Below are 23,994 nucleotides of genomic sequence, written 5' to 3'. Positions count from 1 at the left end.
TTTCAGTTCACCTTTTGCTAGTGTAAGAACCAAACAAAACATGTATGCAAAAGACCCATCAACCATACTCTGTGCCTTTTTGTCTATAAAAGGCTTCAGAGCCAGAACAGTTAAGAAGTCCAGGAAAAGAAATAGGGAAAATGATAGAAAGCCATTCTGCAAGCGCTCCCAGCTAACCCTGAGCTACTGGTCAGGCTGGTTCCGGAGCACCAGGTGGGGCAGAGTGTTAAAGGGAGCCCGTGGCACCCCTCCAGGGGAGCCAGGGAGGTGCCTGGCTGTGATGCCCTCACTCTTCCCCAGCCCCCTCCCCCCTCACAATCCCAGCAACTCTTCTAGCTGTTCAACTCCTGCCTGCTTTTGTGTAGGCAAAAAAGACACATTGATTCGATTTTTAGAAAAATTTAGCGAGCCAAATATAAGTAAGTGAGAAAACTCATCTTTAATCCAAAACCCAGTTTTCTCAATAAAAACATCACATAAATGATTTAGAAGCAAAGACTCGTTTTTCTTTCTAATTCTGTTATTCCTAAATGTATTTCTTTTCTGTAGCTCATTTAAAATAATGGCATTACAAATAAATTTTTAAATGTTAACATTTTTTAATTGAGATATAATTGGCATACTATAAAATTCATCCTTTCAAAGTACACGATTTAGTGGATTTTCGTATAGTCTCAGAGTTGCGCGACCACCGCCACTATCTAATCCCAGAACATTTTCATCACCCCAAAAGGAAGCCCCATACCCACTGGCAGTCCCACTCCGTTCCTCCCTGCCCCTAGCCCCTGGAAACCACTAATGTACTTCCTGTCTCTATGATTTGCCTTTTCTGGACATTCATATGAACGGGATCATACCATGCACGGCCTTCTGTGTCTGGCTTCTTTCACTTAGCACAGTGTTGTCAAGGTTCATCATGTTGTAGCATGGAGCTGTAATTCATTCCTTTTTCTGGCTGAATGATATTCCATCGTACGAATGTACCACTTTATATTTACCCTTTCATCAATTAGTGGACATTCGGGTTGCTTCCACTTTTTAGCTATTATGAATAATGCTGCTATGAGCCTTTGTGTAAAATGCTGTATTCTTTAACCACAGAAAAAAGATCAGAATATTGTAATTTTTGTATATTTTTAACTTGACAACCATGTGTATAAGCAAAAAGACTAAAAGAGGAGAATTGGAAAACAAAAAAATAATCCCTCTGTTGTACAGTAAACTATTTAAAAGTGTCTGGTTGACCAAGGATCTGCTGCTTATAGACGAATTGTAAGTAACAACTGCAGCAAATGAGAGTTCTAAAATATTTCTAGAAATCTGTCATTTTATTTTTACAGTCTGTACAGTTCTTCTAAATGCTTTCAAAATTTAAGATTGAAATATTACAATTAATCTGTCCAATATTATTCATGAGTATAAGACATAGACATACTAGAGATAACACTTGGAATAATTTTTATCAGCACCTTAACGTTAATTCCCATGCACCTATCAATCACACAATGAGATTTTAAAATACAGCCGTTTATTAGAGCTGATTCGCAATATTTGCTGCATTTCTACTCTGGTGAGTGGACTGTGTGAAGGCGATGAATGCTAAGAAGATGCCCAGATAGCTGCCGTGGTGAGCAAGAACAGGGAGCTAAGCGGGCAGTGGAGATGCACCCTGAAGTACAGCTACAGTGGATGGTCCAGGTGTGGCGTGTTTGGAAACAGAAGTAAATTGGTGTGTAGCAATTAGAGACCAAGTGCGCGAAACATGATGTAGTCTGTGAGTCAGAGCTGCAAGACTGTAAACAACAGTAAGCTCTTTAATCGGCAGCTGTAGCCACAAAACAGAAGTGGACCTATAGTACAAAGCAGTAGTTCGCAGCTTTAGCATGCGTCAGAGACACCTGGAGGTTTGTTAAAACTCGGTTTTCTGGGCCCATACCCCAGGTGTCTGATTCCGTAGATCTGTAGTGAGGCCCAAGAATTTCATTTCTAACAAATTCATAGGCAGTGCTGCTGCTGCTGGTCCAGGAACCACGCTTTGAGAACCATTAGCGTACAGTTAAATACCAGGCTTTTTTAAGTCACATCATGTGTATATGACTAACACAGATATATGAATAATAGTCTGTGAGTAACATGTAACTAATGTAACTGTATTATCCTTGAATATATAAGATAACAATATATAAATATTTGACTCACATTGTTTTCCTCTTGACTTACTTAAATACTTCTTATAAAATCACTCTTTCTAACTAGAGTGAACTCAATCTCTTCTGTGTTTGGAATAGTGTTCTTAGTACTCTTAACAGGTATATTTTGGGTCCTAGGATCCTTGTTGTTGTTGTTAGGTGCCAGGTCGGTTCTGAATCACAGACGCCTGTGCACGACAGAAAGAAACACTGCCGAGTCCCGAACCATTCTCACAGTTGTTGCTATCGATGAACCCATCGTTGCAGCCACTGTGTCAATCCATCTCCTTGAGGGTCTTCCTCTTTTTCCCTGACCTTCTATTTTACCAAGCATGATGTCCTTCTCCAGGGACTGATCCTTCCTGATAACATGTCCCAAGTATGTGAGACGTAGTCATGCCATCCTTGCTTCTAAAGAACATTCTGGTTGTACTTCTTCCAAGACATTTGTTTTTTTGACAGTCCATGGTATGTTCAATATTCTTCGCTAACACCACAATTCAAAGGCGTCAGTTCTTCAGTCTTCCTTATTCAATTGTCCAGCTTTCACAGGCGTATGAGGTGATTGAAAACACCAAGGCTTAGGTCACACGCACCTTAGTCCTCAAAGTGACATCCTTCTTTTCAACACTTTAAAGAGATCCTTTGCAGCCGATTTGCTCAGAGCAAGGAGTCTTTTGATTTCTTGACTACTGCTTCCATGGGTGTTGATTGTGGATCCAAGTAAAATGAAATTCTTGACTTCAATCTTTTCTTCGTTTATCATGATGTTGCTTATTGGTCCAGTTGTGAGGATTTTGTTTTCTTTATGTTGAGATGTAATCCATACTGAAGGCTGTGATCTTTGATCTTCATCAGTAAGTGCTTCAAGTCCTCTTCACTTTCAGCAAGCAAGGTTGTGTCATCTGCATAACGGAGGTTGTTAATCAATGTTCCTCCAATCCTGATGCCCCGTTCTTCTTCATATAGTCCAGCTATATGGATCTTAGAATCTCATAAAGGGCATATACATAGTTCTGCCATTTGATGCATTGATCTTACCTGAAAACATCCCCCTGCCAAATGGTCATTAGTCTGTTCATGAGCTCCATGGGTGCCAAGAAACTCACCATTTCCCAAAGCATCCAATTTCACGTATGAACAGTCGTGACTATTAGAAAGCTCTTTTTTGGTAATTGAGCTAAAGTCTGTTATCCTATAACTTTCACCTATTGATCTCAATTCTACCTCATGCGCAACACAATAAATGGAAAATATTATTACTTTTTTTTTATTAGGTTTTGTAACTATCTTCAAATAATTGAAAATAGCCTCTTACCCTTTCTCCCACTATCTGTTTTTGGGTCAAGATTAGCAAACCCATCAGCCATTCCTTATATGATAAGATGTCAAATTCTTCACCATCTTTGTTGCCTGCCTTCTTTTTTTTTACCTAGAATTTAACACAATTCTTTGATAAATGAAAATAATTCTAATACACTGGAATTCTGTGGAAATATAGTATACTGGTAAAAATCATATGCTTAGAGACTTGAGTTTGAATCCCATCTCTATCCCTTTTGAGCCTTGTGATCTTGGGAAATTTTGTCAGCCTTTTTAAGATTCCTTTCCTAGGGTTATAGAAATTATTCCACGTGTTATTGCTGGGGGTGGGGCTAAATCACGAGGATTCAAAAAAAAAAAAAAAAAACCTGTTGCCATTGAGTCGGTTCTGACTCATAGCAACCCTATAAGACAGAGTAGAACTGCCCCATAGGGTTTCCAAGGAGTGCCTGGTGAGTTTGAACTGCCGACCTTTTGATTAGCAGCCAAACTCTTAGCCACTGTGCCACCAGGGTTTCTAAATAATGAGGATTAGGAGACAGTTATTTGAAAAGTGGTTAAATAACTAGGCTTCTCCTTGACAAGTAGTTAAACAGTTGTCTTCCACACTCATCCACACCCACGACCCCTGGCAGAGGACTGGAGCTTTGTATTTTGGAGAGAGTAGATGTTTTTGTTGTTAGGTGCTGTCAAGTCGGTTCCAACTCATAGAGACTCTATGCACAACGGAACAAAATACTGCCCAGTCCTGCACCATCCTCACCATTGTTGCTGTGCTCGTGCCCATTGTTGTAGCCACTGTGTCAGCCCATCTCATTGAAGGTCTTTCTCTTTTTCACTGACCCTGTACTTTACCAAGCATGATGTCCTTCTCCAGGGACTGGTCCCTCCTCATAACATGGCATAGTCTCGCCATCTTTGCTTCTAAGGAGCATTCTGGTTGTACTTCTTCCAAGACAGTTTTGTTTGTTCTTTTGGCAGTCCATGGTATATTCGATATTGTTGGCCAACGCCACAATTAAAAGGTGTCAATTCTTGTTCGGTCTACCTTATACATTGTCCAACTTTCACATGCGTATGAGGTGATTGAAGACACCATGGATTGAGTCAGGCTCACCTTAGTCCTCAAGGTGACATCTTAGCTTTTCAACACTTTAAAGAAGTCTTTTGCTGCTGATATGCCCAAGGAAATACATCAATTTTTCGACTGCTGCTTCCGTGGGTGTTGATTTCGGATCCAAGTAAAATGAAATCCTTGACAATGTCAATCTTTTCTCCATTTATCATGATGTTGCTTATTGGTCCAGTTGTGAGGTTTTTTTTATTTTCTTTATGTTGAGCTATAATCCATACTTAAGGCTGTGATCTTTGATCTTCATCAGCAAGTGCTTCAAGTCCTCTTCAGAGACCCCTGAGATGTAGGGTCTCTGAAATGAGAAATGCTAGGTAGAGTTCAGGGTGTGGGTACTGTAACAAAATCTACAGGATTAAATGAAGATATGTAAATAAAATACTGACTGGTGGTCACTGGTAGCCAGATCTTTACTCTCTAGGCCGGAGGTAGGAAAACTCTTCTCTTAAGAATCTGACCCCGCTAAAAAGAAAGAAAGAAAGCTACTGACATTAGTAGTTCCGTAACAAATAACCCACTCAAATGACTATATGCTGGAGCTCAAAGTTAACAAGTTTCGAACTGACATTCAGAGCTTCCAGTCAACTTTTTAATTCTCCATTCTTAATCATAAGCAAACAACAAGGAGTACCAGACATCCAAGAAAAACCTCTAACATGGAACACTGAGAGAAAACAAAGAAAAATTACTTAAAAGAAAGATAAGCTATGCTGGGAAAGGAAAACTTTTTTAAAAAGCTGTCACTAAGATCCTCAAAGAGATAGAGTAATATGTTGTATCCATGAAAACAAGAATAAGATGCTATAAAAAAAGAATTTCTGAGAACAACCAAAAAAAAAAAAGAAAAAAATCTCTTGAAAATTAAAAATGTAATAGCAGAAATAAAAAACTCAGTGTAAGGATTGGAAGCTAAAGTTGACAAAATCTACAAGGAAGTAGAGAAAAAAGACAAAGATAGGGAAAATAGGAGAGAAAAATTAGAGGACTAGTCCAGGAGGTCTAACATATAAACAAGAGAAGATCCAGAAAGAGAGAACAAAGCCAACACAGAGGTAAAATCATTGATTAAATTGTTCGAGAATTTTTCTAAAACTGAAGGAAATGAGTTGCCAGATTGAAATGCACACTTTCAGTTCACTTCGGTGAATGAGACTAGTCCCACTTCAGGGCGTATCACTGAGAAGTTTCAGAGCCCTGGGAACAGAGAGGAGATTCTATACTACTTCAGAGATAAAATAGATTATATACCGTGAATAAGAATTAGATTGATTTCTGACTCCTGAACAGCAGTACTGGAACCAGGAATCAAAAAGACAATGGACTGTTCCCTAAGAAATTCTGAAAGAAAAGGATTTCCAACCTAAAACTCTGTTCCTAACCAAGCTATCATTAAGCACGAAGGTAGAATACACATTGTCAGACGTGCACATTCTCAGAAGTTGTACTTCTCATGCACCCATTTTCAGTGAATTAGTGGAGAATGTGCTGCACCAAAATGGGAGTAAACCAAAACAGAGGAAGACGTGCATCCAGAAAACAGGAGAGCCAGGATAGGAGAATGGTGAAGGGACATGCCAGGTGACAGCTGTGCTGCCAACATAGAGCAGCCCCAGTTCAGAGTGTAGCAGTGTAAATCAGAACACAAACACGTGGGGGCTTCCCTCATCAAGACACCCACCACCATTACTCTGTCTTTTCAGTCCAAGGATAGAATGTCTGAACGGGCCGGGCCTTGACTTGTAAGCGCACTTGGCTCGGCTCGACCGTGTGCTGAGGAAGTTCTTGCCGTCCTTGTCATGTCCTGCCGCTGCGTCAGCTGAGAATACTCATTTCACCCCACAAAAGTATTGTGACTGGAACTTTTCCTGAGAACTGGAGATAGGCTGTGCAGAGCTTTGAAGCAGAAAATAGAAGCCTCCTGCCCGTGACCATAGTTTTTACAGGAACCCCAACCAAGTTTAGAAGGGGCATGAATATATAAAAAAATAAAATAATACAGGAAGATTAAGTCATCTGTGCTAAGCCATAAGCGTTAAATTTCCTGTTCTATGACTCAGGGTGGCTATGATTCGAAACTGTCTCCATGGCAGCAAACAACAATGACATGACTTACAGTGAATAAGTTTTTGTTTTTAAAGTGGCAAGTCTAGATTTAGTTACAAAGACTTTAGAATGGGATTTCCCTAGTATGTGCCACCTACTACATATATGAATATAAATAGGTATCCCAAGGAGGAAAAAAAAAAATTCTGTGATCAAGAAAGTTTGGAAAACACCTCGTTACATTACTGTAGGCTCCTTGGAACGTTTAATGTGCTAATGGACATTGCTTTTCTCCTAACGTGAGTCACAATATACAACTGCCCAGTCCTATTTGACTCTGAAGCCCTGTTTTCACAAAACCTCTTGTAGCATCTTAAGGAACACAGTGTTCCTCCAAACACATTTTGGGAAATATTTTTAGAATGAAGTATGTGATAAGGGATTTAATATGATATTTCCTCAAAGAAAGTAGAGGTTTTATCAAATCTTTAATCTTACGAAAAATAAGCTTAGATTGCTTTTTATTTTACTTAGAGTTTCTTCGTGAGAAAAATAACAATCTACGTGTGCTGAAGTATTTTAGATCTGAGATGGGTAGGACTTCAGTCTTGATATTTGACCATCGCATGAAAAAGGTTAATTTCAGTAACTTTTGGGTACTTTTAGTTGGTATTTCATTTTGCCATAATATTCTCTGTAGGAAAAAAAAAAAAAAGATGAATCTAAGTTGTAGGTTTCTCAGATATTCTACTTTAATTGACAACGTAAAATACTGTCAGTAGAGTAGCGTTTAATTCTTTACTTTTCTGCTCTCTCTGATAAGCTTAGTGTAAAAATATGCTTGGTAGGGTTTGGGAGTCAAGATGAATATTGATAATTCTATTTTAGTTTTCTTTCCATGGTATTATTGATGTATAATACATCCAGAGATTTTCTGAATTTCCTGCTTTGGGTTTATTTAGGATTATTATGGATATTTAACATTTAAAATTCTAAGTAGTTTATTTATGTTGAGACCTTCCAGATAGACGTTTACATTGTAGAATTATTTCAGCTATTACTTGCATAACGTTTCTCTCTGATTTGTATATTTTAGTTTCAACCGTCTCTAAGGGAACGTCCTCCTTTTCTACACTATCCGTGTCATCTCCCGATTCAGCCTCTCCAGAGAAGTCAGTTCATATCTTACCCTCGATTTTGGCTGGACCTTCCTTCTGGACTTTATCCCATCAACCGTCTTCTTCTGCCTCCTCTAAAGATAGCAATAAGACAGCCAGGGTTCATCACCCCTTTGCTCCTAGGGGCCCAGTGTTTTCTGATGAAGAGGAAAATGACAACCTCAATCTACCGGAAATTCTTCCAAGTAACTCTGATTCTGCTAAAAATAAGACCAGCCATATCTCTAGCACTAATTGGGTAGAGTTTTCCGCCCACAATGTAGACCACTTCACTTCTGTGTCCTGTGCTCGTTTTCAGACAACCAAAGGCTTGCCTGGGGAGCCTGAATCAAACAATTCTGTTAAAGTTCTTTTAGGAGAGGTAAAAAATGCTATAGTCAAATTACATGAAGATCTGAGCATGGTGATACAAGAACTTCATGCCATCAATAGCCATCTAGTAAACATGAGTGGGAATAGTCAGCAAATAAGTAAATCTTCGCAGGCTACGCAGTCTTCCGAGGGTAGCTCAGGTCACATCTAATCATCTCAATAGCCATGTTTGATAGAACTCATGTGGCTCCACTTCCCAAAGACTTAAGAAGTTAACCTTTTATAGACTATTATTATTATGGCAAAAATAGGGCGATGGTATAATTTTTCCTTGTCAAGTTTATTAGCCAGTATCTTTCAAACCAATAAATTCATCTGGGTAGTTTATTGGGGTCATTAATGTTTTTAAAGAGAAAAGATGTCACCTTTGGTCATATTTTCAGATTTAAATTATTAGTTCATTTGACACCGAAGAGAATTTCATTCTTGCGTGCTCTGTACTTTACCTCAAAATAGGCTAAGCATTAGTGAAAGTCGTTTTAAGACCTCAAACTGCAAATGAGTATTCCAGAGCCCTTATGAAGCCCTTTATTTTTCAACTGTATGGAGCCCCATTGTTAACAAGATTTAGCCTTGACATAGGAGGAGTAAGTTCATTGTATACATTTCACATGTTCTTTTGCCAGATTTCAAGTTCTGCAAACTAAGGGCAGGAAATACTCTTTCCCTTCTTTCGGGTGCCACAGTTAGTTGACTGTTAAATTGAGATGAGTAGGACATGGAACAAGTGGTTTTTTATTGTTAACCGATGTTGCAAAGTGAATTCAAATGCATACTTTCTTTTCCTTCTGTTTTGGAAAATAAATTTGATATTTTCCATCGTGTGTGTGTCTTTTTTAATTCATTAAGACAGTCTTTCAAATTGAAATCCCAATTATTTGTGGGCAAAATGATGTAGTCTGGGACCATAGACCAGTGATTCTCAACCCTGCTGCACATTGGAACCTTCAGGGAAGCTTTTATTTTCTTAGAATATTGTAATGGGTTCCATGTTTCCGTCACTAAGTTTCAACAACTACCAAGTCATGGCTAATCTTGTTTATATTCCTCTTCACTGATTATTTTGAGGAAGTATGGGAAATTTAAAAAGTATACTAATGCCTGGATCCCACCATTGTTAAAACACTCAGCTGCTAACTGAAAGGTCAGCAGTTCGAACCCACCAGGTGCTGCATGGGTTAAAGATGTGGCAGTCTGCTTCTGAAAAGATTACAGCCTTGGAAACCCTATAGGGCAGCTCTACTCTGTCCTATAGGGTTGCTATGAGTCAGAATCAACTTGACAGCAATGGGTTTCACTGATTATTTTGAAGAAGTATGGGAGATTTAAAAAATATACCAATGCCTGAATTCCCAGCCCAGACAAACTAAAACTGATTTTCATTACACAGATTGGGTTTAGAAATAGAACTACATTCTATTTTGGTGAGTATCATCCGGGGTCTTAAAAGCTTATGAGCAGCCATCTAAGATACGCCACTGGTCCCACCCTGTCTGGAGCAAGGGAGAATGAAGAAAACCAAAAACACAAGGGAAACATTAGTCCAAAGGACTAATGGACCACAACTACCACAGCCACCACCAGACCAAGTCCAGCACAACTAGATGGTGCCCGACTATCACCACCGACTGCTCTGACAGGGATCACAATAGCAGGTCGCAGACAGAGCTGGAGAAAAACGTAGAACAAAATTCTAACTCAAAAAAAAAAAAAAACAGACTTACTGGTCTGACCGAGACTGAAAAAACCCTGAGAGTATGGCCCTCGTACACCCTTTTAGCTCAGTAATGAAGTCATCCCTGAGGTTCACACTTCAGCCAAAGATTAGACAGGCCCATAAAACAAAATGAGACTAAATGGGTACAGCAGCCCAGGGGCAAGGACTAGAAGACAGGAGGGGACAGGAAATCTGCTAATGGGGAACCTAAGGTCGAGAAGTGGAGAGTGTTGACATGTCATGGGATTGGCAACCAATGTCACAAAACAATATGTGTATTAATTGTTTAATGAGAAACTAGTTTGCTCTGTAAACCTTCATCTAAAGTACAATAAAAACTGAAAAAAAAAAAGGAAAAAAACAAATTGGGAAAAGAAAAAAGGAAATAGAGCTGTCAGTGCAAACACCCTAAAGCAGGACATTATTTGGCATGTTTGAGGGATGGCAAAGAGGCCAGTGTGATGGAATGAAGTGAGCATGGAGGAGAATATTAGAAGATTTGAGGTCATAGAGGGAAGAACAAGGAATGGTTCCAGATGGTATATGTTCTTGAAGATGAATTCAAGGTATGGAACAGAGCAAGTGAAAAGATGAAGTTGACATCAACTGAGATAGGAAAGTTTGCAGATGGAGAAAATTTTGAGGAATTCATTTTTAGATATATTAAATTTCAGATGTGTATTAGATAACCAAATGGGTGTATTTTAGCTAGCCAATATATATTGGTTAGAAAACCAGATGTATATTAGATAACTAATATATGGTTTTATATTAGATAACCAAGTATGGTGCAGTGGATTACTTAATATGGCTCTTCTAGCCACGGTCTTGTGGCTCCCACAAAATGATTGGGTGGGGCTATGCAAATAAGGTGCTCATGGCCCATCAAGGGGGTTGGATAGCCTGCTAATAATGCAAATAAGGAACCCTTTCAGGGGTGGGACTATGCAAATAGAGTGCTTGTGGAACTTTTGTAGGGGATTGGTCAGTTTTGCCATCCTGCTAGGCTTAAAAAAAGCCAATCCCAGAGCAGGAAGGGTACTGCATTACAATCAAGAAGACGAGCCCAGAGCAGATCACATCCTTTGGACCCAGTGTTCCTGCACTGAGAACCCCCTAGACCTGAGAGAGAGAGAGCAGTAACACTGTAGGCAGCAGTGGTGAAAGACAGCAGGACCCAGGAGACCAGTGTGAAATGGCACAGTGGGCTTCTCAGCCCATGGAGCAGGTGGGCTTGCTTAAGGGAGTGGGGTGCCTCCAGGCACTTGTCAGTGGAGCTGAAGAGCTTTGTAACACTTGCCTGAGGAGGACAGAGACTGGGCTGAGGGCCGAGTCCAAAGGCCTGGCAACAGAGACCAGGCCCGACCAGGGCCCAGTGGCAGAAGCCAGGCCCACCCAGGGCCTGGCAGCAGCAGACCAAGAAAAAGTTGTCCTAATCAAAGAACTGTATCCTGAATTGCTTCCCTAATAAATCCCGTCAGTGTGTATGGACTGTGAGTTCTGTGTGGCCTTTGCAGCAAATTATCAAAACCAGCAGAGAAGTAGAGAGTGCTGTGGGAGGGATGGCTAGTGTCAGAGCTGGTAAAATGACTGGAGAGAGGAGGTTTGTCTGACCTCCATCTCATGGGAATCGGCTCTGGAATGATGTTGATGATGATTCTGTCTCCTCTCCCTGAAGTTAGGCAAGGTCTGAGGCCACCACACCGTTTTTACACCAAGCAAGCCGTTGTGTTTGTGAGAGTGATCTAGATTGGACTGGTAGCTGGGAGTTAGTATTTGGTTGTTACGTAAAGCTATGAGACTGATGAAATCACCAGAGGAAGAGAGTATGATAATGGAGAGGAGAAATCGAAGGGCTGAGCCCGTTTAAGTTGGTGAAAGAAGGTATTTGCAGTGAAGAAGTCGTTGGTCTTGCAAAATTCTATCATTCAATCTCCGGCATTGTTTCTATCACCAAGGCCGTAAATGGTGACTATACACATGGACCTCACCAGATGGAACACACAGAAATCAAATTGACTACAACTGTGGAAAGAGACGATGGAAAAGCTCAATATTATCAGTTGAAAAAGGCCAGGGGCTGACTGTGGAGCAGACCGTCAATTGCTCATATGCAAGTTCAAGCTGAAACTGAAGAAAATCAGAGCAAGTCCACAAGAGCCAAAATATGACCTTGAGTACATCCTACCTGAATTTAGAGACCATCTGAAGAACAGATATGACGCATTGAACACTATAAAGACCAAAGACCAGACAAGTTGTGGAATGACATCAAGGACATCATACATGAAAAAAGCAAGAGGTCAATGAAAAGACAGGAAAGAAAGAAAAGACCAAGATGGATGTCAGAGGAGACTCTAAGACTTGCTCTCGAACGTTGAGCAGCTGAAGCAAAAGGAAAAATTGATGAAGTCAAAGAGCTGAACAGAAGATTTCAAAGGGCGGCTTGAGAAGACAAAGTAAAGTATTATAAAGATGTGTAAAGAGCTGGAGATGGAAAACCAAAGGGGAAGAACACACTTGGCGTTTCTCAAGCTGAAAGAACTGAAGAAGAAATTCAAGCCTCAAGTTGCAATAGTGAAGGATTCTATGGGGAAAATATTAAACAACGCAGGAAGCATCAAAAGAAGATGGAAGGAATACACAGAGTCATTATACCAAAAAGAATTAGTCGATGTTCAACCATTTCAAGAAGTAGCATATGATCAGGAACCGATGGTACTGAAGGAAGAAGTCCAAGCTGCTCTGAAGGCATTGGTGAAAAACAAGGCTTCAGGAATTGAAGGAATATCAATTGAGATGTTTCAACAAACAGATGCAATGCTGGAGGTGCTCACTGGCCTATGCCAAGAAATATGGAAGACAGCTTCCTGGCCAACTGACTGGAAGAGATCCATATTTATGCCTATTCCCAAGAAAGGTGAACCAACTGACTGTGGAAATTATAGAACAATATCATTAATATCATACGCAAGCAAAATTTTGCTGAAGGTCATTCAAAAACGGCTGTAGCAATATATTGACAGGGAACTGCCAGAAATTCAGGCCAGTTTCAGAAGAGGACATGGAACCAGGGATGTCATTGCTGATGTCAGATGGATCCTGGCTGAAAGCAGAGAATACCAGAAGGATGTTTACCTGTGTTTTATTGACCATGCAAAGGCATTCGACTGTGTGGAACATAACAAATTATGGATAACGTTACGAAGAATGGGAATTCCAGAACACTTAATTGTGCTCACGAGAACCTTTACATAGATCAAGAGGCAGTTGTTCAGACAGAACAAGGGGACGCTGATTGGTTTGAAGTCAGGAAAGGTGTGCATCAGGGTTGTATTCTTTCACCATACCTATTCAATCTGTATGCTGAAAAAATAACCCGAGAAACTGGACTATATGAAGAAGAATGGGGCATCAGGATTGGAGGAAGACTCATTAACAACCTGCGTTATGTGAATGACACAACCTTGCTTGCTGAAACTAAACTGAAGAGGACTTGAAGCACTTACTAATGAAGATCAAAGACCATAGCCTTCAGTATGGATTCCACCTCAACATAAAGAAAACAAAAATCCTCACAACTGGACCAGTGAGCACCATGATGATAAACGGAGAGAAGATTGAAGTTGTCAAGGATTTCATTTCACTTGGATCCACAATCAACAGCCATGGAAGCAGCAGTCAAGAAATCAAAAGACGCGTTGCATTGGGTAAACCTGCTGCAAAGGACCTCTTTAAAGTGTTGAAGAGCAAAGATGTCACCCTGAAGACTAAGGTGCGCCTGGCCCAAGCCATGGTATTTTCAATTGCATCATATACATGTGAAAGCTGGACAATGAATAAGGAAGACAGAAGAAGAACTGACGCCTTTGCATTGTGGTGTTGGCGAAGAATATTGAATATACCATGAACTGCCAAAAGAATGAACAAATCTGTCTTGGAAGAAGTACAGCCAGAATGCGCCTTAGAAACAAGGATGGTGAGACTACATCTCAGATACTTAGGCTTCTTTTGCTGTTCTCTTTCTGTTTGTTTGAGTTGTGTAGCTAATGTTTTGATTTTGTCTCTTTCTTCTTTTTGATGTGTGCATCTTTTGCTATAAATTGACCTCTGAGTACTGCCTTTGCTGTGTCCCAAAGGTTTTGGTATGATGTGTTTTCATTCTCATTTGATTCTAGAAATTTTTTTGATTCCATTTTTTTTCCTTGCTCTTCATGTTGTTAATTTCTACTTTGATGACTTTGTGGTCAGAGAAGATACTTTGTATTATCTCAGTGTTTTGGATTTTGTTGAGGGTTGCTCTATGGCCGAAGATGTGGTCTATTCTGGAGAAAGTTCCATGTGCGTTAGAAAAGGATGTGTACATTGCAGCTGTTGGGTGGGGTGGGCAAGTTGGCTGATTGTGGCCTTTAGGTCTTCTGTATCTTTGTTGAGTTTCTTTCTAGATGTTCTGTCCTTTACCAAGAGTGCTGTGTTGAAGTCTCCTACTATTATTGTGGAACAGTCAGTTTCTCCTTTGAGTGCTGTTAGAGTTTGTTTTATGTATTTGGAGCCCTGTCATTGGGTGCGTAGATACTTATTATGGTTATGTCTTCATGATGGATCATCCCTTTAATCATTATATAGTGCCTTTCTTTGTCTTTTATGGTGGATTTTGTTTTAAAGTCTGTTTTATCTGAGATTAGTATTGCCACTTCTGCTTTTTTTTGGTAGCTGTTTACTTGATATATTTTTTTCATCCTTTGATTTTAAATAAATTTCCATCTTTATTTCTCGAGTGTCTCTTGTAGACAGCATATTGATGGATCCTTTTTTTTTTTTTTAATCCATTCTGTCACTCTCTGACTCTTTATGGGTGCATTTAGGCCATTTACATTCAGTGTAATTATTGATAGGTGTGAGCTTATTGTTGTCATTTTGTAGTGCTTTTTTTGTGGTGCAGACATTTTCTTTGTTCGTCTTACTCTCCTGTGCTGAATTCCTTTTGTTTGTGGATTTTTTTCCCATTTCTTTTGTGTTTGTAGATTTTGTTTTTACTGAAACTTTGCTTTTCTTCTTTATTTTGATGACTAGTCTTGTTAACTTTCCTTGTGGTTACCTTGAAATTTACTCTTATCTTCCTAGGTTCGAACCAGTCTATTATTACTTGGTATTGCCATGCCTTCCTCTCCATTAGAAAGTTCTATACCTACACTGTTTATTTCATCTTTTACACCTTAACCTCTCTGGTTCCCTGCTGTAAATCCTTTGGTTTTGAAGAGTTCTTGAGAGTTCATTTCCTAGGTTGGTGTCTGGCTGGTGTGATCTTGTGTCTTAGATTCAGGCTGTGGTCTGATGCTGTTTGTTCTCAAACCAAAGGACTCCCTTTAATAATTATTGTAAATTTGTTTTGGATATTACATATTCCTTTAATTTCTGTTTATCTGGAAATATTCTAATTTCACCATCATATTTGAATGAGAGTTTTCCAGAATGTATTATTCTTGGTTGGCAGTTTTTTTTCTTCCAAGGTTTCTTTTATGTCATCCATTGCCTTCTTGCCTGCATAGTTTCTGCTGAGTAATCAGAGCTTAGTCTTATCGTTTCTCCTCTGTATGTGACTTCGTTTTTCTCGAGCTGCTCTCAGGATTCTTTCTTCGTCTTCGGTTTTAGAGAGTGTGACTATGATATGCCTTAGTGATTTTCTTTTGGGGTCTATCCTATATGGGGTGCATTGAGCTTCTTGGGTGGTCAGCTTTTCATCTTTCATGATATTAGGGAAGTTTTCTGTCAGTAATTCTTCAATGGTCCTCTCTGTGTTTTCTCTTCCTCTGTTCTGAAACTCTAATCACTCGCAGATTATTGCTTTTGATTATATCCCCCATGATTCTCAGGGTTTCTTAGTTCATTTTTCTGATTTTTCCTCAAAGTGATATCCAAGTATTTGTCTTCAATTTCACTGATCTTGTCTTCCATTGTTTCAAACCTTCTTCTCAGACCTTCTATGACACTGTCCGTTTCTGAAATCCTGTTGTTTATCTTTTGGGTTTCTAATTGTTGTTCTTGCATGATTTCTAGTTGTAAATTTATTCTGACATTTTGTTCCTGTATTATTTTCCTGAATTGTTCCATTTTTTGTCTGTATTTTCCATGAATTTATCCATTTTTTTCCTCATTTTTGTCTGCTTTTTGCTTCAACTCCTGGATAGCTCAGAATATTAGAGATTTGAATCCCCTGTCAGGTAGTTCTAGTGCCTTTTCTTCTACTGGTAACTCATCTGGTGTTTTATTTTGGATGTCTACTGGAACCATGCTGTCCTTTTTTCTTTTATGTTTTGATATTTTCTGCTGTCTTCAGGACATTCAGTACTTATTTACTTCATTTATTGATTGTAGATTTGTTTGTTTTGTCCTGCTTTTTTGTTTTATTTGGTTATGTCTGAGCAGGTGAGCTGTGCGTTCTTTGATGTTTGCTTATCTGTGAGCATACTTTTCACCTCCTTGTCCAATGGGCAGGGTCAGCCTCTCAACTATGGTGCAACAGGGCAGGTCCAGCTGAAGGGGAGTGGCTGGGATGGGTTGTTTGTAGCACGTACTGGGGCTGACAGGGTGGGACAGGGGTCAGTGCAGGGTAGGTTCCAGTAGGCCATGCCTGTGCTGCATGGGGGTGTGATGTTCAGCACATGGTGCAGGTAGGCAGGAGGGAGGTGGAAGGTTGTAATGTGTGGAGATAAGATGGGTATGAGAAAGAAGAGAGAGAAACAGAAGACAAACAAACGAAAAGCACTGAGGGAGCTTGCCATTGGAGTGGAGAGACAAGAAACCAAGGAATGAATAAAAAGAAAAAGTAAAAGAGAAAAAAAAGTGCCCCCAGGGATTCCACCAATGATCTGGGAAGTGGCTCCAGGCCTCAGGGTACAGTCTGTCTAGAAGGAGTGGAGATGGCACACAGTGCCAGGTATTCAGGAAACAGGCAAAGAAGAAAAGGCAAAGAGGGATGAAAAACTGAGAAATGAAGAAAAAAGAAAAGGAAAAGAGAAAAGAATAAAAAATTAGAAAAACAAAATAAAAAGAAAGGCCCCCAGGGATCCCACTGGTGTAGCTGCACAGACCAGGGAAGTGTCTCCCAAGCCATGCAGTACAGCCCAGCTAGAAGGGCAGAGATGGCACACAGTGCCAGGTATTTAGGAGACAGGAAAAGAAGGTGAGTAGAGATAGATGAGAAACTGAGAAATGAAGAAAGACAAAAAGAGAAAAAGAAAAGAGAAATGCTCCCAGGGATCCCACCCACATGGCTGCACAGACCAGGGAAGTGGCTCTCAACCCTGGCTAGAAGGGGCTCCCAAGCTGAGAAAAGAAAAACAAAAAGAGGCCCAGGGGATTCCACCAGCATGGCGGTGTGGGCCAGGGAAGCAATTCCTCAGCTAAGTGGGGCTTCATAGCCTGTTGAGAAGCAGCAAAGATGGCACACAGAGCCAGGTGTTCAAGAGAAAGGAGGGGGAGGAGGTCAGAGGCAGGGAAGAAACCAAAAGAAGCCAAAAAAAGCAATATCAGCATCAAAAAAACGACTGAAGGAGCCAGCCAGTATGGGCGGGGTGAATCTAAGCAGCAAGGAGCCAGCACCTCCCAGCCAAGCAACTGCAACCAACTGGGAAACGGTGGAGGCTGGGCAAAAGGAAGAAGGGTGGAGGGTGGGAAAGCATGTATCACTTACCAGGTGCTCTGTCTCCTGCTGGGAGCTCCGTGAAACTGCTTTCCTATAATCCCTGCCCGCTGACCTCCAACAGGAGTCAAAGAGGGTGTATCCATGCTGTGTTAGCTGATAGGGGACCTCCACTTGTATCTCTCCATGCTCTCTGTTCTCTGTCAGTTTCTTATTCCATTCAGTGCTTGGTTGAGTTCTTTATCTCTTCATTTGATGCTTAGGGTTACAGGATTGGCATTTGTCTCCGTTTTACTTAGTTTTTTTGGTTTTTCCTGTGGAGGGACAGCATGGCACTTCTCTCTATAGCACCATGCTCTGAATTTCTTCTGTATGTAATATTTTCATTGACCTTTGATCAAAATATATTCTAATTCTCATCATAAAGAAATATAAATGTACATTTCTTAATTTCAAAACACAGTGTACTCTCTGATAATTCTAACATCTGAAATTTTTGCAAGTCTATTTTTGTCATATATTACTTTCGCTGGTTCATGCTCATGTGTTTCCTTGTGTGGTTGATTATCTGACTGTGTATTGGTCATGATACTTGGAAAATTGTATGAATAATATAAGAGCTTGTTTGTTTTTGCTTCTGCAAATGTCTGTTGCACCATCATACTCACTACGTAAATCAAGGTTATGCCTTAAGGTTTTCTAGAATACCCAGGCTAATTCCAAACTTAAATTCCTCATAACAGCCAGTTCACTTCCAATTCATTCTCACTGCATAGCCTTCAGATTCCAGTTTATTGTAAGAAGGATCTCTTGTTAGACTTCCCACCTCATAGGAAGTAATTTCTTTTCTTATCCCCTTTCAAGCCCATCATAATGAAAGTTAGAATTTGTTGGACTCAACAAATGCCCTTAAGGAAAAGTGGCTTCTATGATCATTTACCTATCAGGTTTCTATCTTTTTCAGTACCTACTATTTGTAAGATTCTGTACCAGTCCCTGAGGATACAATGGTGAGCAAAACCAGGTATAGTTCCTTTCCTCAGAGAGCCTGAGTTCTAGAGGAATTTGATAAGATTAATCAAATTAATAAGAAATGTTTGGAGGGGTGACCAAGATGGCGGAGTAGTCAGATGCTTCCGGTGATCCCTCTTACAATAAAGACCAGAAAAAACAAATGAAACAATTATATTTATGACAAGCTAGGAGCCCTGAACATCAAAGGCAAAGTTAGAAAATGGACTGAGCAGCAGGGGGATGGAGAGATGCTTCAGAAGTGGAAAGGAGTTGCCAGACCTGAATGGTCAGGAACCCTCAGGCACCATTCCCTGGAGTGACCACAGTGGATCTGGCTGCAGCATTCCAGCCTCAGTTTCCTCAGGAAGAGACAGCCAGCCACACAGCCTACTCACACCTCCAGAACCAGAGAAGAATGGCACTCTCAGCAAAAGCTAAGTACTTGTGTATATTTTACCACGTCCCCAGCCCCCAAGCCAGCTTCAGTGGCTGTTGATTTCCCTGGGCCTGAGATAGGCCCTACTGAGCGTCCTGAGCCATTCTTCTGGCCTGGAGAAGGAATAAATTCACAACTGGGGGAAAAGATACTCTGCCAGCTCCACTAAGCTGGGGAGCTCAGGACAGAAGCAGCTCCTGTCCAGATATAAATAGTCCATGGACTTTCAGTATCTTTCCCTTCTGCATGGACCTTTGTGGGCCTATTTCAGGAGAATAGGCCCTTGTTGGCAGACTACAACTGTTTCAGCTGTGCGGAGGAGTGGTGGGTGTTTGAGGTTTGATATTGTTTTGCCTATTAAACAGGCTCCTCACCTACCCACATCAGGGCCTAAGGGCTGGTGGCTCCACCCATGTCACCTAGCCACCTGCAACAGGGGTCCAAGTATAACTGGTACCTCCCAGCCCTTAAAAATGAAATCATTGGGTGCCCATGATCTGTCTGCAGAACCCACCCACCTGTGTGCTCTAGGGAACAGGGACATGCTTTCCTCACAGACACTGGGGAGAAGGTTATCAGCCCTCTGCCTTGTTCACAACATGACTCTCTGTTGCAACCAAATATCTGTACCTACACCAATCACCCCTGCCCCTCTAAGACTGTAGGACAGAGCCCGTACCATGCACTTGATGACCAACTACCTGGACACCTGAGCTGAATCCACACAAGAAAAGAGAATGCACTCCTAGGCTCATATACCTGGTAACAGCTCTAGCCATCTGGTGACAGGATGTTAGAGCTCCAAAGGCAAAAATAATCAGGCTAGCTCACTCAAGGAACCCATTTGGGCATATCAAAACAAAACAAAGCAATAAGCTAGGATACAGTAAGCAAACATAAAATAAACTAATACAACAACTTATAGATCACTCAGAGACAACAGTCAATACCAAGTCACATGAAGAAGCAGACCATGATGACTTCAACAAGCTCTCAAAACAAAGAATCAAGGGATCTTCTGGATGATGGTATCTTCCTGGAATTACCAGATGCAGAATACAAAAGATGAATATACAGAACAAACCAAGGAACACACAGATGAAGCAGTTGAGGAAATGAAAAAGGTTATCCAAGAACATAATGAAAAATTTAATGAGCTGGGAAATCCATAGACAGACAACAATCAGAAATTCAGAAGATTAACAATAAAATTACAGAATTAGACAAAAAAAACAGGTCAGAGGAGCAAAATTGAGGAACTGGAAGGCAGAATTAGTGAGGTTGAAGATAAAACACTTGGCACCAATATATTTGAAGAAAATTCAGATAAAAGAATTTTTAAAAAATGAAGAAATCCTAAGAATCGTGTGGGAGTCTATCAAGAGAAATAACCTACAAGGGATTGGAGTACCAGAAGAGGGAGGGAAAACAGAAAATACAGAGAGAATTGTTGAAGATTTGTGGGCAGAAAACTTCCCTGATATTATGAAAGAAGATATCTATCCAAGATGCTCAACAAACTCCACATAAGGTAGATCTCAAAAATAAAGTCACCAAGACATATTATAATCAAACTTGCCAAAATCAAAGATAAAGAGAGAATTTTAAGAGCAGCTAGAGATAAACGAAAAGTCACCTACAAAGGAGAGTCAATAAGAAAAAGCTCGGAGTACTCAGCAGAAACCATGCAGGCAAGAAGGCAATGGGATGACTTATATAAAGCATTGAAGGAAAAAAATTGCCAGCCAAGAATCACATATCCAGCAAAACTGTCTCTCAAATATGAAGATGAAATTAGGATATTTCCAGATAAACAGAAGTTTAGGGAATTCGTAAAAACCTAACCAAAACTACAACAAATACTAAAGGACGTTCTCTGGTGAGAAAATCAATAATATCAGAAATCAACCCAAGACTGGAACACAGGACAGAGCAACCAGATGTCAACCCAGGTAGGGAAATCACAAAAATAAATTAAGATAAAAAGATGATCAAAACAGGGAAACAGCGATGTCATTATGTAGAAGAAGACAACATTAAAACAATAAAGAGGGATTAAGAAATGTAGTTATAGATCTTTCATACGGAGAGGAAGACAAGGTGATATAAAGAAATAAAAGTTAGGTTTAAACTTAGAAAAATAGGGGTAAATATTAAGATAACCACAAACTATGCTACTCATCAAAATAAAATACAAGAAAAAATAAAGACTCAGCAGAAACAAAATAACAACAACCAATAAAGAGGAGAATACAATATATAAAGATAAACTACTAGGCACAAAAAATGAAGTGGGAAAAAGAAACTGGCAACAACATACAAAAAAAGAAATCAAAATGACGGCACTAAACTCATACCTATCCATAATTACACTGAATGTAAATGGACTAAATGCACCAATAAAGAGACAGAGAGTGGCAGAATGGATTTTTAAAAAAATGATCCATCTATATGCTGCCTACAAGAGACACACCTTAGACTTAGAGACATAAACTAAAACACAAAGGATGGAAGGGAATATATATCAAGCAAACAACAATCAAAAAAGAACAGGAGTGGCAATATTAATTTCTGACAAAATAGACTTTAAAGTTAAGTCCACCACAAAGGATAAAGAAGGACACTATATAGTGATTAAAAGGACAATATACCAGGAGGATATAACCATATTAAATATTTATGCACCCAATGAAAGGGCTTCAAGATACATAAACTCTAACAGCATTGAAAAGTGAGATGGACAGTGCCACAATAATAGTACGAGACTTCAACACACCACTTTCAGTGAAGGACAGAACATCCAGAAAGAAGCTCAATAATGACACGGAAGATCTAAATGCCACAATCAACCAACTTGACCTCGTAGACACACAGAACACTCCACCCAACAGCAGCCAAGTACACTTTCTTTTCTAGTGCACATGGAACATTCTCTAGAATAGAACACATATTAGGTCATAAAGCAAGCCGTAGCAGAATCCAAAACACTGAAATATTACAAATCATCTTCTCTGACCATAAAGCCATCAAAGTGGGAATCAACAACAGAAAAATCAGGGAAAAGAAATTGAACACTTGGAAACTGAACAATACCCTGCTCAAAAATGACTGGGTTATAGAAGACATGAAGCATAGAATAAAGGAATTCACAGAATCCAATGAGAATGAAAACACTTCCTATCAGAACATTTGGGACACAGCAAAAGAAGAGCTCAGAGGTCAATTTATATCAATAAATGCACACATCCAAAACAGAAGAAAGGGCCAAAATCAAAGAGTTGTCCCTACAACTTGAACAAAGAGAAAGAGAGCAACAAAAGAAACCCTCAGGCACCAGAAGAAAGCAAATAATAAAAATTACAGCAGAATTAAATGAAATAGAAAACAGAAAAACAATGAGCTTAACAAGACCAGAACCTGTTTCTTTGAAAAAATTAACAAAATTGATAAACCATCGGCCAGACTGACCTAAGAAATACAGGAGAGGAAGCGGATAACCCGAATAAGAAATGAGATGGGCGATATCACAACAGATGCAACTGAAACTAAAAGAATCAGATCACTATGAAAAATCTTACTCTAACAAATTTGAAAACCTAGAAGAAATGGGTGAATTTCTAGAAACACACTACCTACCTAAACTAGCAAAAACAGAGATAGGACAACTAAATAGACCCATAACAAACGAAGAGATTGAAAAGGTAATTTAAAAACTCTCAACAAAAACAAATCCTGGCCCTGACAGCTTCACTGGAGAGTTCTACCACACTTTCAGAGAAGAGTTAACACCACTACCACTGAAGGTGTTTCAGAGCACAGAAAATGACAGAATACTCCCAAACTCATTCTATGAAGCCAGCATGTCCTTGATGCCAAAACCAGGTAAAGACACCACAAAAAAAGAAAATTATAGATGATATCCCTCATGAATTTAGATGCAAAAGTCCTCAACAAAATTCTAGCCAATAGAATTCAACAACATATCAAAAAATTATTCGCCATGACCAAGTGAGATTCATACCAGGTATGCAGGGATGGTTCAACACGAGAAAAACAATTAATGTAATCCATCATATAAATAAAACAAAAGACAAGAACCATATCATCTTATCAATTGATGCAGAAAAGGCATTTGACAAAGTTCAACACATATTCATGATAAAAACTCTCAGCAAAATAGGAATAGAAGGAAAATTCCTCAACATAATAAAGGGCATTTATACACAGCCAACAGCCAACATCATCTTAAATGCAGAGAGCCTGAAAGCATTCCCCTTGAGATCAGGAACCAGACAAGGATGCCCTTTATCACCACTCTTATTAAATATTGTGCTGGAGGTCCTAGCCAGTGCAATTAGCCTAGACAAAGAAATAAAGGGCATCCAGATTGGCAAGGAAGAAGTAAAAATATCTCTATTTGAAGATGACATGATCTTATACGCAGAAAACCCTAAAGGATTCTCAAGGAAACTACTGAAATTAATAGAAGAGTTCAGCAGAGTATACAAGATAAACATAGAAAAATCAGGTGCATTCCTCTACAACAACAAAAAGAACATGAAAGAAGAAATCACCAAATCAATACCATTTACAATAGCCCCCAAGAAAGTAAAATACTTAGGAATAAATCTTACCAGAGACGTAAAAGACCTAAACAAAGAAAACTACAAGACACTACTGCAAGAAACCAAAAGAGACCTACATAAGTGGAAAGACATACCTTGCTCATGGATAGGAAACCTTAACATTGTAAAAATGTCTGTTCTACCAAAAGCGATCTATAGATACAATGCAATTCTGATCCAAATTCCAATGACATTTTTTAATGAGATGGAGAAACAATCATCAACTTCATATGGAAGGGAAAGAGGCCTTGGATAAGTAAAGCATTACTGAAAAAGAAGAACAAAGAGGGAGGCATAACACTACCTGATTTTAGAACCTATTA

General features: G+C 39.6%; 1 protein-coding gene across 1 annotated transcript in view; it reads left to right on the top strand.

Annotated features, from left to right (window-relative positions):
- ENTHD1 (ENTH domain containing 1) overlaps positions 1 to 8,498 on the top strand; it is a 155,517-nt gene extending 147,019 nt beyond the window's left edge. The window contains exon 6 of the mRNA XM_049885192.1: positions 7,784 to 8,498. Coding sequence (XP_049741149.1) covers positions 7,784 to 8,388 — 605 coding nt within the window. The 3' untranslated portion in view covers positions 8,389 to 8,498. The remainder of the gene's footprint in view (positions 1 to 7,783) is intronic.
- The last annotated feature ends 15,496 nt before the right edge of the window (positions 8,499 to 23,994 follow it).

Source organism: Elephas maximus, chromosome 4, assembly GCF_024166365.1.
Source record: "Elephas maximus indicus isolate mEleMax1 chromosome 4, mEleMax1 primary haplotype, whole genome shotgun sequence".
Classification (NCBI taxonomy): Eukaryota; Metazoa; Chordata; class Mammalia; order Proboscidea; family Elephantidae; genus Elephas; species Elephas maximus.
The sequence above is the reverse complement of the archived record's forward strand: the minus strand, read 5'-3'. Positions and strand labels throughout refer to the sequence as shown.